The following is a 16422-nucleotide window of genomic DNA, read 5'->3' on the forward strand; positions in this document are numbered from 1 at the left end:
CGCGCCCCCGGGGGCAGCAGATGCCCCCCCCCGTTCCTGCCGTGACCCCGAGCGCACGGCGTCCCGGCCGCCCGCTCGGGCGCCTCTGTCTCCAGGCCCGGAAGTTCTCTGAAAAACCGTGCAGGCGGCAGATGGGGAAACTGAGGTTAGGCAGCGCACTCCTGGGGCGCGTCCTGCTTCCAGCCTGTGGGGCTGAGGCCTTAGGAGGTCACCGAGCCGCTCCCCTGATTCATGCGGGTGATAGTGTGGGCCTGCCCGAGTTCGGGGGGGTCAGCGGGGTCGCTGGACGTCCACCCCCCCTTTCCCTCCGCGCGCGGGCGGGGTCCCCTCTCCCGGCCCCCGAGGCGCCTGGCCCTCAGTGTACTCCAAGCCCCATTCCCGGGGTGACCCGAGGAAGCCCAGCCCCCACCCCGCACGGGGCCTCTCAGGATGGCCCTGAGCGCTCGCACGCACTTAGCCAGGACTGAGAACCTGAGAACCTGCGTTAGCCGACCCGCGGTTGGGCACGATTGCCCTCCACAGTGCCCTTTCTCTGTCCTTCCCCGGTCACACGGAGACACAGCCGAACTGGCAGACAGCAGGTGTCATACCCGGTCCCCTCTGAGCCTCCGTCTTAGTGGGTCTCATTTGAAGATGCTTCTGCCATCCTAAGTGTCCCCATTCCCGAAGGCTGCAATAGAAGGGAAGGGGCAGGTGGGTAGAGAGTGGCACGTAAGACCCCCACACACCCCCCCAAAGTAAGGTCAGAGCCTAGAGTCCTGGTACTACCACTTCCCAGCTGTGTGAACTTGGGTGACCCCCTCTGGGCCTCCATTTTCTTATCGTGCAACAGGGATCATTGCGCACATGAGATAAATCAAAATGTCTCCCATAAATTGTAAAGCCCAGGGACAAAGTGTAGCCTGTATCAGGCCTTGCCAGATTAGACACGAGCAAGGGTGTATTTTATTTGTTGGCATGTTTATTTATACATTGATTGATTGGTTCATTTATTGGTGCTAGGGATCAAATTCAGGGCCTCAGGCATACACTAAACCTTGCTCTACCACTGAGTTCTTCCTCCAGCCATTCAAGGGTACCTAGGAGCTACCATGGCTCCTGTTAGTCCTCCCAGAAAAGACACTGGTGACACAGAGACTGGGGGCCTGAATTCCAGGCAAGGATACTGAGGTCCCTCCAGGCTCCTGAAACAGACAGCTCCTACCAGGTCAACTCCCTTCTGGCTCTGTAGTCGTCACAGACTCTCCTCGCCAGGCTAGCTTTCAGTTATGATCCTCAGATCTCAGCCTCCTGAAGTAGCTGAGATTACAGGCATGAGCCATGTGCACCTAGTGGTCTAAGTGGTCTGGAGCCTGTGGAGGGCCTGGTTTATAACCTACCTGCATGATTGTCAGAGGATGGAAGGAGCTGAAGACACCAGGGCGCTCGCTTCATGGGCATTGTCTAGCACTCAGACTTTGACTTTTAGGTCCAAAGCTGAGGAGTGAAGGGTGGCCGGGAAGGGGGGGTGAGGGGGGGGCAGTGGGCTGACTGGGATGCCAGCGCTTCAGGGCTTGACTTAGGACCAAAGCTGGGAGTGGGGAGGGGCAGTGGACTGAGACTGGGATGCTAGAATTTCCTATGAAGGCAGAATATGGAGAATTCCTCCCAAGCCTGGTACCATCTCCCTCTGTGGGTTTCACGGGGCTGCGAAGGCCAGAGCAGCCACTGGGATGGCCCAAATGGGGCTGAGCACTGCGGTCAGGTGGCTTTATTATCAAGTCCTCTTATGTACTTACGCCCTAAGAGTTCTGTAAACAGGGATCCACATTTTAAAATGGACTGGCCTGTTGGGGAGGGTGGGAGTCCTTGAACATGGTACAGCAGGCAGGAAGGGGGCTGGAGAGAGAACCCACTATTTCACTGACTTCCACTGAGGCAGCCAGATGGACCCATTACAATTGTACCACACTCCACCATAAACCTCGTGTGCCTTCCTGTGTTCTTAGAGAAAACAGCAAAACCTTGTTACCTGGACTTTGAGGCCATTCACCTAAGTCTGGCCTAGTCTGCAGCCCATCTCAGAGCACTTTATTGATAGCCCTCCAGCCCACACATGCCCCTAGGGCCTTTGCACAAGCTCCCCTGGACCACTCCTCTTCCTGGTAAACACCTCCCCATTCCTCAGATTTTAGCCCAACCCAGAGTGTACCATCTATGTGAAAGGTCAGGGGTGCACTCTGGTGGCTCATGCCTGTAATTCTAGCTATTCAGGAGGCTTAGATTGGAGAGTCTAGGTGAAAGCCAGACCAGGCAGACAAAATCTGAAAGATTCTTATCTTCAATGAACGAGAAGAAGGAAAGAAAGTAAGAAGGAGAGAAAGAAAGAAAGAAAGGAAGGAAGGAAAGAAAGAAAGGAAAGAGAAAGAAAGAAAGGAAGAAAGAAAGAAAGAAAGAAAGAAAGAAAGAAAGAAAGAAAGAAAGAAAGAAAGAAAGAAAGCCAGAAGTGGACCTGTAGCTCAAGTGGTAGAGCAGAAAGCCTAAGCAGAAAGCCTGAGCTCAAGGCCCTAAACTCAAGCCCCACCCCCAACCCCACAGTACCAGCAAAGCTAAGCAAACTATAAATAAATACACAGATTTGTTTCTGCCTCTGTGCAGTACCGCCAGCCTGGGATTTCCAGCGCTGGGTCTGAGTCAGGAATGAAATTTACCTGCAAAAAGCTCCACTTCAGCACACTAGGGACCTCACTTTATAGAAAACGTTTGTCCTTCAAAAAGATAAGCTGAAGTCATTCCTCACTAGTGGAGGGAGTTATGTGCACTGGTGTTCCTCCCTTCAGTCATGCAAAAGCCAGGGGCTGTTCTAGGGTAGGTCCCAGGATTCCTCAGGGAACAGGCTATCAGAGCCACTTGCCCCTTGAAGCTTTCCCTAGTGGGGGAGACAGATAAGCAAACAAAGCTTTGCTTCATTGTCTGGGAGTGACCAAGTTTGGAGGGGGAAAAAAATCATGCAGGGAAGGATGAGGAGGCAGTGGTGGGGCAGAGTAAATACTGAAGCTCTCACGAGAAAAGAAGATGCTCTGCCTCTCAGCCACCCCACCCCTCCTGGTCAGGAGACCGGACAACCATTCTACCCAGCCATTTTCTCCGTGAGGAGACTGAGCCTTTGGAACTTCAGAGGCTGCAGGTCCCATAGACACTGGACAAATCTAGGAAGGCAGCTCCTGAGCCCTCTGAGGGTTCAGGAAAGGAGCTTGGGGTTTGCAGTCATCCAGACCTGAGGGGGGTTTGCATTATAGGAAGAACACGTACTAGCTGTGTGGACTCCCCATTTGGGCAGGTGAGCGTGGATTTTCTTATCATAACATGTTCATCACTTCCTAGGGAGGTCGTCGTGAAGCAGAGATGGGATGGGGAGAGTGAACCCCAGGGAATCTCACTATTGAACACCATTTGTGCATGGACCCAAGAGCTGTCTGAGCTAAGGATTCCATATGGACTTGGCCAGCCGAGAATGCACTTGAACTGAGGACTGCCTGGAAAAGGAGAGTAGAGGTAAGTCAGAAAGGCCAGTTACACACACACACACACACACACACACACACACACACACACACACACACACACACTGTAGTGGGTGGGAGCCATTGAGATTCATTAGACTGATAGCTTTCTAATTGTGTCTAGTTTTTGTTTTTGTTTTTGTTTTTGCCAGTCCTGGGTCTTGAACTCAGGGCCTGGGCACTGTCTCTGAGTTTCATTTTGCTCAAGACTAGCACTCTACCACTTGAGCCACAGCGCCACTTCTGGCCTTTTCTGTTTACTGAGGAATCAAACCCAGGGCTTCATGCATGCTAGGCAGGCACTCTGCCACTAAGCCCCATTGCCAGCCTTGTGTCTGAAATGTTTTGGGCCCCCTCTGGTATAAACATAACCAAAGAGAAATACAGTTTTATTAGAGTTAAGGTGGCTGAAGACCCAGATACAAGTTTAAATACCACCTTATTATCCAGTGACCTTGAATTTGATCTCTTAGGACCCCTTTATCCCCACTTGTATATCAGGGATAATAGCACTGCCCAGAAGAATTGTAAGGTAGAAAAGAGATAACACACAGTGGGTGCCGGTGCAGTGGTTTATGCCTGTTATCCTAGCCACTCAGGAGACTGAGATCTGAGGATCCCAGTTTGAAGTCAACCTGGGAAGGAAAGTCCATAAGACTCTAATCTCTTTTTTTGGGGGGGAGTCCAATCGTGGGGCCTGAACTCTGGGCCTGGGCGCTGTCCCTTAGCTCTTCAGCTCAAGGCTAGCGCTCTACCACTTGAGCCACAGTGCCACTTCCGGCTTTTTTCTTTTTGCTTATGTGGTGCTGAGGAATCGAACCCAAGGCCTCATGCATGCAAGGTAAGCGCTCTACCACTGAGCCACCTTCCCAGCCCCAAGACTCTGATCTCTTAATTAACCATCAGAAAAGCAGGAAGTAGAGTTGTGGCTCAAATGGTAGAGCACTAGCCTTGAGGGGAAAATGTTAAAGAGCAAGTACCTAGGCCCTGAATTCAAGCATAAAAACAAAACATATATCTTTTTTTTCTGGGGGAGTCAATAAAATAATACTTCATTATAAATTACATCTAATATATCACATATGTATTATATGTGATATGTTATATAAATATATATATAATATTTTCTTGGGCCGTTCATCAATTGTAGGGCACCTGAGCTGTTTTCATAGCTTGGCTATTGGGAATAGTGCAGCAATGAACAGAAGTGTGCAGGTTCTTCTATTGTGTCCTGACATATTCATTCAGGTAAATGTCTCAGGGTGGGATCGCTGGCTCTTATGGTAACTCTATTTTCAGTTTTTGGAGGAACCTCCATACTGAGTTCTGTAGTGGTTGTACTAGCTTACAGTCCCAGAAACCCTGTGACCTTTACAGGGGGCTTGACTCATGAGAAGGAATGCCTGGCAGTTTAGAGCGGAGGAAGAGCACAGGCTGCCTTTGTTCACGAGAGCACTGTCTTGTGACACCACGACTGGCTTCAGATGAGGCAGAAAGAGACAGGTGAGAGGGCTCCGGCTGTGATCCACATGAGAGCCCCAGGTGGCTTGTGCCAACGCCCCAGCAGAGAAGGAAGACAGTGTGGTAATGGGAGACCTACCATAGAGCCTACCCAATCCTCCCATCCTGCCTACTCTCTCAGCTCTGAAATAAGAAAGAGGGTGGCAACTCTCCTTCCTGGCCAAGTCTCTCACCCCTTTTTGGTGTGTAATGTGGTTACCCAGAATCCTCTGGGTTCTTCTGTGTTGTGTCTGTTGTCATGGAGACCTCCTGAGACACTTCATTTACCTCAGGCTTGCAGTTTGACTCTAGGTGTAAAATGAATGATTTTTCTCTCCTGCCCTTTGCAGGTGGAATTGGATAGGCAGGTTGGGAGATAAAAGGGCAGGGAATTCTGGGACTGTCTGGAACCTTCCCTTCTAAAAGCATCTTCTCTATGTGCATGTCTGTTCTGTGTTTCAACTTACCATCGGTAGTGTCTGGCTTTAAGAGCACCATTGCAGTCCTGTGCATTAGAAAGCATTTCTTTTTAAAGTTTTTTTTTCTTGTCCTTGATTCAGACCAATTAGTCTCCAATCTTCCCAAGACATTCTGTTCATCTTTATTATTTGGTTAACAGAGGAACCAAAATACTTGAAAAAAATTAATCACATAAAAATTCAACTGTGACCAGAAAGAGGAGACCACACACACACACACACACACACACACACACACACACACACACACACAGTCCAGTCACACTTGACCTTGACCTTCATTGACGGCTGTAAGCAGGGAAATGGCCCACACTTGGTAAAATAAAAGAAGTTTACTTAGCATGGGATCTTCTAAAGACCAGAGTTGTGCCATTTGGGGCAAGTCCAAGGGTTTTCAAGGATGACAGTGACCATATTTGGTTTCCTCATCATTGCTGGCTTTAAAATATTTTTTGTCAGGAGTGATGTTGAGCCTCAAGTGATAGAGCACTCAGTGTTAAGTGAACAGCTAAGTGATAGTGTCCAGGCCCTGAGTTCAGCCCTCAGGACCAGCACCACAGTCAGGTGACCAAACCTTCCACATGTGTGTCTTTATGGAACCCACAAAACACAAATAAAAATGAAGAAAGTTAAATTACCCAGAATCCAGCCTCCCTCCCCTTAGATTCAGCCGCTGTCAGCATGCTGTGTCACTATCATTATCCCCTAATGGTTCCCTCTCATGGACAGTCATATTCAGACAACTTTATGTATTTATGGAAGAAAATGTGGGAAATTTAGAGACATCTTGCAATTTCCCTTTTCAGAGATAATTTTGGAAGCTGTCTTAGTCATATTTCTTCTCCGTATCTTTTTACATGATTGGCTCATAGTTCGACTATCCTTATTTTTAGGTATAATTCATCCTAGAGGAAGGTAGCCTCTAGGGGACGGGATAATTGTCAATTGTCATAATCCGTGGTAATTTATTGAAAAGCCAACTGAGGCTTAAAGACACAGACACATGCACACAAAATAATATTCACTGACATTTAAAATGGCCAGAGGCCAGCTATGGGAACACACCTCTGTAAGCTCAACTACCAGAAGACAGAGGGAGGAGGATCAGGAGTTCAAGGCCAGCCTGGCTAATTTAGTAAAACTCAATTCAAAATAAGAATGGGAAGGTAGCTCAGTGGTAGAGCGCTTGCCTTGCATGCCTGAGGCCCTGGGTTCGATTCCTCAGCACCACATAAGCAAAAAGAAAAAAGCTGGAAGTGGCGCAAGTGGTAGCCTTGAGTGGCGCTAGCCTTGAGCTGAGGAGCTGAAGGACAGCACCCAGGCCCAGAGTTCAGGCCCCATGACCGGATCCAATAATAATAATAATAATAATAATGGGGAGGAGCACTGAGTGGGGAATTTGCTCAGCATGTGTGAGGCCATGGGTTCAATCCTAAGTATCATAAAAGTTGAACAAAGGATGAGACTGAAATTGAAGAGGCACCCAGCTTTGGAAGCTGAAAATTACCTTGGGTGCTTCCAGACACTTGGGCCCTATTCTCTTTCCCCTTCTCATCAGATGTTCCAATTGGTTTGTGAAGGAGAGAGAAAATCAGGGAGATCTTAACTCTTGCTTAAGCCAAGTTTATTCACTCTTGTTCCTATAACTGGCAGATTCTGAGAACCCAATCTGGCTGGCACCTAGCTGGGCACAGGAACATAGACATGGAGGAAATAATGCCTGCTCTCTGGTGCCCAACCTAAACCAGGAGCTGGGTGCTGTGATCACAGCTCAGGAGACAAAGCTAGAACAGGAACATGATTGAGACAATCCCTAGCAAGCACACAGTGGGTATGTGATAAGTGGGAGCCGCCTGCCACCCCACTGGTAAAAGGTCTGACAGGGGCAAAGGCCCAGGGGTGGCAATATAGCCAGGCTCCCTGGAGGCAGAACTAACTGGTTCCCTCTCTCCTCCAGGTTCCACATCTTGTGGACCCAAGGGCTGGTTTTTCTGGTTTGCTTCCCCCCACCCTCACCCCCTCTGCCCCAGACAGTGATTTGCATATTTCTTTGAAGCAGAACAACCTGTCTTCAGAGAGAGAAGCCTACACTGTTTCTCAAACTCCTAGGTAAGTATTATTTAAAGTTTCTTTTCCTTCAGGTCCTTGGTCATGACTTAACGATAATATTTCTGGGCTTATGTTACTTATTGTCTGTTTCTTGCTAGCATGAGAGTAGTCATGTCTGTCTGTCTCTGTCACAATTCTTCTCCATGTCCTCTGTAGTAAGGTAGAATAGTGCCCAGCACCTTGCAAGTTCAAGTACATGTTTATTTAAATTAACTAGTTAATCTGTAAGAGAAGTATTTACAGTGCATTTTGGTCTTAAGAAAAGATCTATACATTTCCAGAGACCTCCCACTTTTTTTGTCAGTGGTGGGGCTTGAACTCAGGGCCTGGGTGCTGTCACCTGAGCTCTCTCACTCAAGGCTACCACTTTGAGCCACAGCACTGCTTCCAGTTTTCTAGTGGCTAATTGGAGATAAGAGTCTCACAATCCCAGCTGGCTTTGAACCTCGATCCTCAGATCTTCACCTCCTGCGTAGCTAAGATTACACGCCACCAGAGCCCAGCTGACATCCTAGTTTTATTTCAACATAATTATAGACTCACAGGAAGTTGAGGAACTGGTACCAACAGGTCCCAAGCCCTGGCAGTCCTCTCCCTGCCCAGCCATTACCCTTACCACTCAGACCTGTACCTGTAACCTTGGCAACCACTCCCCACCCTCACATCACTCCAGGCCCATTCATTGGCTGAGCCCTGGATACAGAGAGCATCTTTTGGTTCTTTAAAGACATGGTCTTGATGACCTGCTATACTCTCTGCTTGAGACAAGCCCTTGGCTCTCAGACTAACCATTTCCTTCTGCAGGGAAAAAAATTGGGGGTTCCGGTTCCCCGCTTACTTGTTCCTCCTTCCCCCACCCCCTTCTCTTCAGGAGCACCTCTGCCCTACTCCCTGGTCTCCCTTCCATCTTGCCGACCTCACCTCTACCTTCCAACTACAGGCCTAGTCACCACCCACCGCCTCTTCACTTCCTGTCCCCCTTCTCCTGCCCAGGTGTCCACTTCCTGCCCCTGTGTTTCTTCATTCACTTCGTGGATTAAAGCCCATGGATCCTGCAGCCAGACCTAGTGTGCACATCCATTCCTCCCCTTCTTAGCTCGCAACCTGGACCATGGCATCATTAGGTATCTGCCACCCCTCCACATCAAATGTCCTTCCCTTCCCAGCACATACCTGTTTGATGTTTGCTACCTCCAGGCCCTCCCAGAAAGCTAGGGGATGGTAAGGAGAAAGGCAAGTTTACATTATGTTTACGTAGGTAAACCAGTAAGTAAAACAAGTTTCAGTTATCGGCCAGCATTATAACCATGGAACAGGGTGTGGGATAGAGGAACAGAGAGAGACTTCAGTCTGGGTAGTTGGGGAAGGCTTCTCAGAGGAGGCTGAAGCCAGATGTGACAGTCTGGGGAAAGGTGTTCCCGACAGTTGCAGAGGTCAGAGGAGGGGACTATTCTTGCATATTAAGAACAAAAAAGCAACTCAGGTGTAGTAGATGAGCCAAGATTTGAGAGGTGAGCAGGGGGCTTGTGAGGTGCAGGATTTTGTAGACGGTGTCTGGAGGTGTCAGCATCTATTCTGGTAGAAGGCTTCAGAGCTTCTGAGCAGGTAAATGAGAGAATTGATCTATATGACCAAAGGACCACTGGCACTACTGTTTTATCTTAGCCCAGAGTGCTAAGGTACCAAGAGAGCATCATGTGGCTAGGCTGGAGGTATGGCTCAAGTGGTTAAGCACCAGATGAGCAAGCTGAACAAGTGTGAAGCCCTGAGTTCAAGCCCAACACCAACATTAAAAACAAAAACAAGGGCTGGAAATGTAGCTTAGTGATAGAGTGCTTGCCTAGCATACATGAAGCCCTAGCTTTGATTCTACAGAACCAGATAAACAGTAAAAGCTGGAAGTGGCGCTGTAGCTCAAAGTGGTAGAGTGCTAACCTTGAGCAAAAGAAGCTCAGGGACAGTGCCCAGACCCTGAATTTAAGCCCCAGGACTGGCAAAAAAAAAAAATCCAGATACTGGTGGCTTATTCCTTAATCTAATCCTAGCTACTCAGAAGGCTGAGATCTGAGAATCATGGTTTTAAACAGGCCTGGGCAGAAAAGTTTATGAGACTCATATCTCCAGTAAACTACTCAGAAAAAGCCAGAAGTGGCGTTGTGGCTCAAGTGGTAGATCGCTAGCCTTGAGCACAGAGAGGCTCAGGGACAGAGCCCAGGCCCTGAGTTCAAGCCCCAGGACCAGCAAACAAACAAACACAAAAAACAAAAATTGTTGGCCAAAGTCTGAACTGAACTTTTCCCACTCTAAGCCCAGCCCCTTCTCCCTTGTGATTAGAGACAAGCCAGTGCTTATTCTACTTATTCTTGAACTGAGAGCTGCCTGGGTCTCCCCAGATCCCAGTCCAATAAAATCCCATCTTGGGCTCCCTCGGGTAACTGGCGTAATTACAGCAGCCTGCAAATGGTCTGTGGAATTGATTAAACGGAGTGGAAACCGCTGAGCCTGCCAGCATCATGGCTGTGCTGCCCAGGGCCCTGCCCCAGATCGTGGCTTGTGCTGTCCCCCTTTCTCTACCTCCACAGTGTCAGCAAATCCTTTGTGAACCTCAAACTTGGGTTCCTGGGGAACCCATGAGAGATCAGTCTTGCTGGATGGTTGAGCCTATTTGGGCCTGAGACAAGGAAGGGAAGATTCCTATGCAGTTATAGAGGAGAGAGCTGGAAGCTTGACATTACAAGTCTGATTTGGATCTCATTGCTTACTGTGTGACATCAGGAAAATTGTTTGGCCTCTCTGAGCCTGCTCCTGGCTGTAGGAGAGCATTGTGATGGTTTGGGTTTCCGTGGTGATTTGTGAGAATTAAATGGGTTGGAAAGTGCTTTGTGAACTGTCCCTCACTGAGAAAATAAAGGTCGTGTGTTGCTTTTAACTACCTCAGGATTGTTTTTGAAATGGATGAAATATTAGTTGTGATAGACTACATAACTCCTGCAAAGAAATGATAATGAGAGAACAAAAATTTCATTCTTCAGTGAATGGAGTGAGAAGGAGCCCTTAGCAAAAGGATCATTATTTAAAACATGATGGGGCCAGCACTGGTGGCTCACACCTGTAATCCTAGCAACCTGGGAGACTGAAAACAGGAGAATTGAGGTTCCAAGCAACCCTTGCAGAAAAGCTCCAGTGGCCCCCTTCTTAACCCTTAGCTGGGTGCAGTGATATGCGCCTATCATCCCAAGCTAGGTAGGAGGCCGAGGTTGGGAGGATCGCAGTTCTAGGCCAGCCTAGAACTGAGAAATGTCCTTGAAACTCCATCTCCACAGAGAGAAGCTGAACATGGTCTACAGACTGTGATCCCACCTTCGACAGTAACTCTAAAAGTAGACGAAAGACTTGGGTTCAGGCAAGTGCTGGGGCAGGGAGGGAGATCCTATCTTTAAAAAGTGAAAACCAGGCACTGGTGGCTGATGCCTGTAATCCTAGCTACTCAGGAGGCTGAGATCCAAGGATCCTTGTTTGAAACCAGCCCTGGCAGGAAAAGTCTGTGAGCCTCTTATATCTAGTTAACCAGCAGAAAACTGAAAATGGGACTGTGGCTCAAGTAGTAGAATGCCATCCTTGAACAATTTTTTTTAGTAGTATTTGTTATACCTGTGTGACGGGCCAGGTACTAGCTAAACCTTTCATTTATTTGTTTGTTGATGCTTTTATGCGTTTGTTTCTCTAACAAGCGAGCATGCAGCGGGAACCCTGGGCAGCTCCATTCTCAGTATTTCTTTTTTTTTTTTTTGGGTCCGGTCGTGGGGCCTGAACTCTGGGCCTGGGTGCTGTCCCTCAGCTCTTCAGCTCAAGGCTAGCATTCTACCACTTGAGCCACAGCACCACTTCCAGCTTTTTTCTTTTTGCTTATGTGGTGCTGAGGAATCGAACCCAGGGCCTCATGCATGCAAGGCAAGCACTCTACCACTGAGCCACCTTCCCAGCCCATTCATTCTCAGTATTTCACACGGGCTGCCGTTCCCAGGCCCTGTGCCTCTTCCATGATTATCTCTTTCATTGGTGGAGGAGTCTAAGTGCACTCAGGATGAGTTTCAGGTGGTAGGTGGTAGTGTCTGGTTTCACAGCCAGGTCTGTCTGGTCTGGAGCCTGTTCTTGCATGTCCCTGATACAGTGTCATCCAGGCTGCAGGAAGCAGAAGAATCCCCAGTTCAAAGCCAGCCTGGGCTCTTTAGTGGGGAGTATAGAGTTCATTGTTTTAAGGACAGCAGATGTGTCCTCTTTCCTTCTATGGTTGAAAGATTGTGTGTCCTGTTCAGGTGACGTTCACCTGTCCCGAGATGCTTCTCTCACTGGGATTTTCTTCCATAGGACTGGGAATGGCCACATGGAACAGGCCGAGCCAGAGGCAGCCCCTGGTGGCCGGACCGTCTGTAGAGCCGGAAGCGCAGCTGCCTGTGGGCCGGGAGCTGACGGAGGCCAACCGCTTTGCCTATGCGGCCCTCAGTTCCATCTCCCTGTCCCAGCTGTTTCCAGAAACAGAGCACAGGTGAGCTCCTCCCTTTTCAGGGAGGCTGAGATCTAAGGATCGCAGTCCCAAGCCAGCCTGAGCAGAAAAGCCCATGAGACTCCTATCCTAAGTTAGTCAGCAAAAAGCCAGAAGAGGTAGAGCACCAAATGGTAGAGCTCAAATAGTGAAGCATCAGCCTTCAATGGTCAACGCTAAAGGACATCATTCAGGTTCTGAGTTCAAGTCCCAGTACCAACATTAAAAAATAAAAAGGTTACTAGACACCATTATCTTAAATGTTGATTATTTAACAAGACTTCTAATACAGCCCTGGAGTGTTACTTTAATTATACATTACTCACAATTACTGGAATGAATAGATTTTTCATTCAAAGTAGATGGATAGGAAATAAGTAACAGAGGTAGAATTTAAGCAGATGAAATGTATGTTTGTATGAGGGGATTAAAAAATTGAGACCCATGCACAAGGCTCTGTATTCAAAAATATAATTAATAATAATGATAATAATAACAATAACAACAACGCCTCATCCTCAGTGGAGTGGTTGCAGCATCTTGGATATTCCTTATTCCATCTCCTGCAAGAGTCTGACTCATTTCCCACTCTGGCCTCTACTTGTGGCACACAGAAAGATGGAGGCCTCCATCTTTCCAGAAGTCTCTCCAGCCTGGTAGCCTACCTGATGAACCTTTACCTAAAAATCCCATGTGCAGGGAAGAACTTTGTATGCTTTCCTTGCATAAAGATGTATCAACCCAGCCGGGCATTGGTGGCTCACGCCTGTAATACTAGTTACTCAGGAGGCTGAGATCTAAGGATAGTGGTTCAAGTCCAACCCCAGGCAGGAATGTCCGTGAGACTCTTATCTCCAATTAACCACCAGAAAACGGGACGTGGCGCTGTGGCTTAAAGTGGTAGAGCACTAGCCTTGAGTGAAACAAATCAGGGACAGTGCCCAGGCCCTAAGTTCAAGCCCCACAACCACCACCACCAACAACAACAAAAGTATCAACCCGACGCTGTGCCATGCCTGTTCTGGAGGGTTTTGGGGGGAAGTGAGTGGTTGTCTGGGGTCTCCCTCCCATCCCCTTCTCCACGGTACTTGTCTGAGCACAGGTGGCTGTGGCTATGGCCTGGCTGGAAGCTTGGGCTAGTTTCTTCACTTTCCCATTCAGCATGCCAGTTGCTGCCGCATTTCTTAGAAACCTCTGTCTTTTAAAGCCCAGATAGGCAGTTGGTTCCTGTGATCTTTAGAAAAACAGTTTTTGTCCATGAGGGGTTTCAAAACAAAACGAACGTCTAAAAGATTTACTTTTTATTCATGCTGTAAGCATCATAGATGATCTTCTTTATGATGCTTTTCTTGTTATGATGCTTTAATTGTTTGGTGTTTTGTTTATGACAGGGTCTAGCTATATAGCCCAGGCTGGCCTCAAATTCATGGTCTTCCTGCCTCAGCCTCCAGAGTACTAGGCTTACAGTACTGCACTACCATGTTTGGTTCCTTTACCATTGATTCTATTTATTAAAAATGCAGGACCAAGCCCAGCCCAGGTCATCCATGCCTGTAATTCTAGCTACTCGGAAAGCTGAGATCTGAGGATTGTGGTTCCTGGCTGAGGCAGGAAAGTCCATGAGACTCTTATCTCCAGTTAATCAAAGAAGAGAGCTGGAAGTGGGGCTGTGGCTCAAGTGGTAGAGTGCTAGCCTTGAGGGGGGAAAAAAAGAGCTCAAGGACTGACAAAAAAAAAAGGCGGAACCACTGGGAGAGAGCGAAAGAAGGGGTGACATTGTCCAAAAAGAAATGTACTTGTTACCTGGTTTTTGTAACTCCTATGTATATCGCCTTTATAATAAAAATAAAAACTGTCAAAGAACAAGCAAATTGCAGTCAAGCCAAAGGGTATCTAGTTTGAAGCCAGCCTGGGCTACATAGTGAGACTCTGTCTTTAAGAAAAATATAGAGCTAGGAGTTGATGCCTCACACCTGTGATCCTAGCCACTCAGGAAGCTGAAATCTGAGGATCAAGGTTCGAAGCCAACTTGGGGAGGAAAGTTTGCAAGACTCTTATCTCCAATTAATTACAAAAGCAAACAAACAAACCTGCACTGGAGCTGTGGCTCAACTGGTAGAGTGCTAGCCTTGAACCAACAAAACAAAACAAAAAACTCAAGGACAGAGTCCAGGCCCTGAGATCAAGCCCCAGGACAGGCACAAAAAAAGATGAAGAAGGAAAATGAGAAAGAGGAGGAGACGGAAGAAGAGGAAGAGAAGGAAGAGGAAAGGGGAAAAGGGAAAGGAAAATGTAGAAACTGCTGAGATTGACAGAAGCCAGCAGACTCTGCTGCCAAAGGTCAGATTTAGACTCTCAGGTCATGTTGTCTGTGCCACAGTTCCTTTCATAGACAGGAATGAATGTGGCTGTGTGCCAATAAAACTTTATTTATAAAAACAAACCGTGGGCCAGGTTCCCAGGAAGAGGAGTGAGTGAGGAAAGCTGGATTCTGGGGGGGCAGCTCCAGCCTTCCCCTGCTGGGAGATACCAGAGACCTTGACCGTCTGCAGTGCAGATGCCCCACCTGTGAGGTGGGGAAGGGTGGGCACAATGATCTCTGCCCTGCTCTGTGAGTGCCTGGCACATCTAGCACTTGGTAGTGTACTCACTGAAGGGAGCTGTCTCCCTTCAGTCTCCAGTGGGTGAGTGTGGCCATTGGAGTCTAAGAGATGGAGGTCCGGACTTCCCTAGACCTGGGTTTCCAGGTCTCTAAATTTAATAAGACCTCCCTCCTTGTGGGTTGGGGCAGGAATAATCCACTTATCACCAAAGATAGAGACAGTGCCAGTTGCTGTCCTAAGCGCATGATTGAGGCTTGCTTAGTCCTTCTAACAACCTAATGAGTTTGTTTTCACCATTATCGATACTTCTTCCTAGAGGTGAAATAATGGATCCAGGACCACACGGTTGATGGCCACGCTGGGACTCCAACTGGTGCCCAAGGCTCTTTAACCTGTGACTATGCCCTGCAGTGTTTCTTTCCTTCTAAGGTGTTCTTCCCAGACAGTAGCAGGAAGCCCAGCTGCTATCTTTGACCCTGAGCCCCTACGTGCTGTTCACTTCCCTGTCATTCTCGAAGTCATCCCTGCCCAGGGCACACCCCGTGCCACCCTGGGCTAATCCCAGAGTCACGCTGGGACCTGTTATCAGACTGGCAGCTCAGCAGATAACGTTTACTGCTCCTCCTCACTTTGCCTTCCCACCTCCTCCAGGCATGGCTTGTTGTTAGTTTTACAGCCCAGGAAAATGAAGCTGAGGAAGGAGACAGGAGGGCACATCTCGATACTCCCGGGTGGCTGGACGTCAGCGTCTGACCCTGTCTGCCACTGCGTCCTCAGTCACCTTAGAAACCATGACCGTGATGCTGGCTGACATTAGTACGGCATTTTGTGCTTACTGAACCTTGCTCCGATGCTTCTTAGCGCTTGATCCTAGTGCCTGCAAGACTGGGATTTGGAGTAGAGCTCCTCGTCATCAGTCAGGAATGAGCATGCTGAGCCATGCAAGAGGAGGGAGAGCCAGAGCCCTTCCCAACCTGGCCACAGGGGGTAGAGCCTGGGGCTGCTCTTCCAGCAGGGTGCTGCTGAGACAGGCTAGGCTCTGGCTGGGGAGCTAGACCAGATCTACCCAGATCCCTCCCCTGCACCGGCTCAAGTAAATCCCAAGTCTGCTATCAGCGCCTGCCTCAGCCCGTGGGGCTCCCTCTCCTCTTGAGTTCCCACTCACTCAGTCTCCCGCTGGGGACAGCGCCCCTGTGGGCTTCCATGCCTCATACCCCAGCATGGCCCAGGCCCCAGCACATGAACAGCCATGCCTGCTGCCCTCTTCCCTGTGGCTTATGTGCATCTTGGTGAAGGCTTTTTTTTTTTTTTAAGGAGGCAGGGTGGGTCAGATACGAGGGCTCAAACTCAGGGCCTGGGCACTGTTCCTTAGCTTTTTTACTCAAGGTCGGTGTTCTACCACTTGAGCCAAAGCTCCACCTTTTTTTGGGTGATGAAATGGAGATAAGAGTCTCACAGACTTTCCTGCCTGGGCTGGCTTGGAACCACGATCCTCAGATCTCAGCTTTCTGAATAACTAGAATCCCAGGCATGAGGCACTGGTACCTGCTTTTTGGTGGGTGCAGAAGGTAAAATCCATGTCACCTAACATTTCAGCTTGACTCTCTCTGAATTTCACAGACCCTGTGTTGTAGAGTTTTATATCC

The 16422-nt window shown here is 48.6% G+C and overlaps 1 protein-coding gene across 4 annotated transcripts in view; it reads left to right on the plus strand.

Annotated features, from left to right (window-relative positions):
• Positions 1-3365: 3365 nt before the first annotated feature.
• The window catches only part of Tmco4 (transmembrane and coiled-coil domains 4), a 60882-nt gene continuing 47825 nt past the window's right edge, over positions 3366-16422 (plus strand). The window contains exons 1-3 of one of the 4 annotated variants that reach the window (XM_013031061.1): positions 3366-3534; positions 7479-7630; positions 11999-12176. In XM_013031061.1, coding sequence (XP_012886515.1) covers positions 12007-12176 — 170 coding nt within the window. In that variant the 5' untranslated portion in view covers positions 3366-3534; positions 7479-7630; positions 11999-12006. The remainder of the gene's footprint in view (positions 3535-7478; positions 7631-11998; positions 12177-16422) is intronic. The other 3 variants (XM_013031065.1, XM_013031072.1, XM_013031081.1) reach the window with 3 other exon arrangements.

Source organism: Dipodomys ordii, unplaced genomic scaffold, assembly GCF_000151885.1.
Source record: "Dipodomys ordii isolate 6190 unplaced genomic scaffold, Dord_2.0 Scaffold6, whole genome shotgun sequence".
Taxonomy (NCBI): Eukaryota; Metazoa; Chordata; class Mammalia; order Rodentia; family Heteromyidae; genus Dipodomys; species Dipodomys ordii.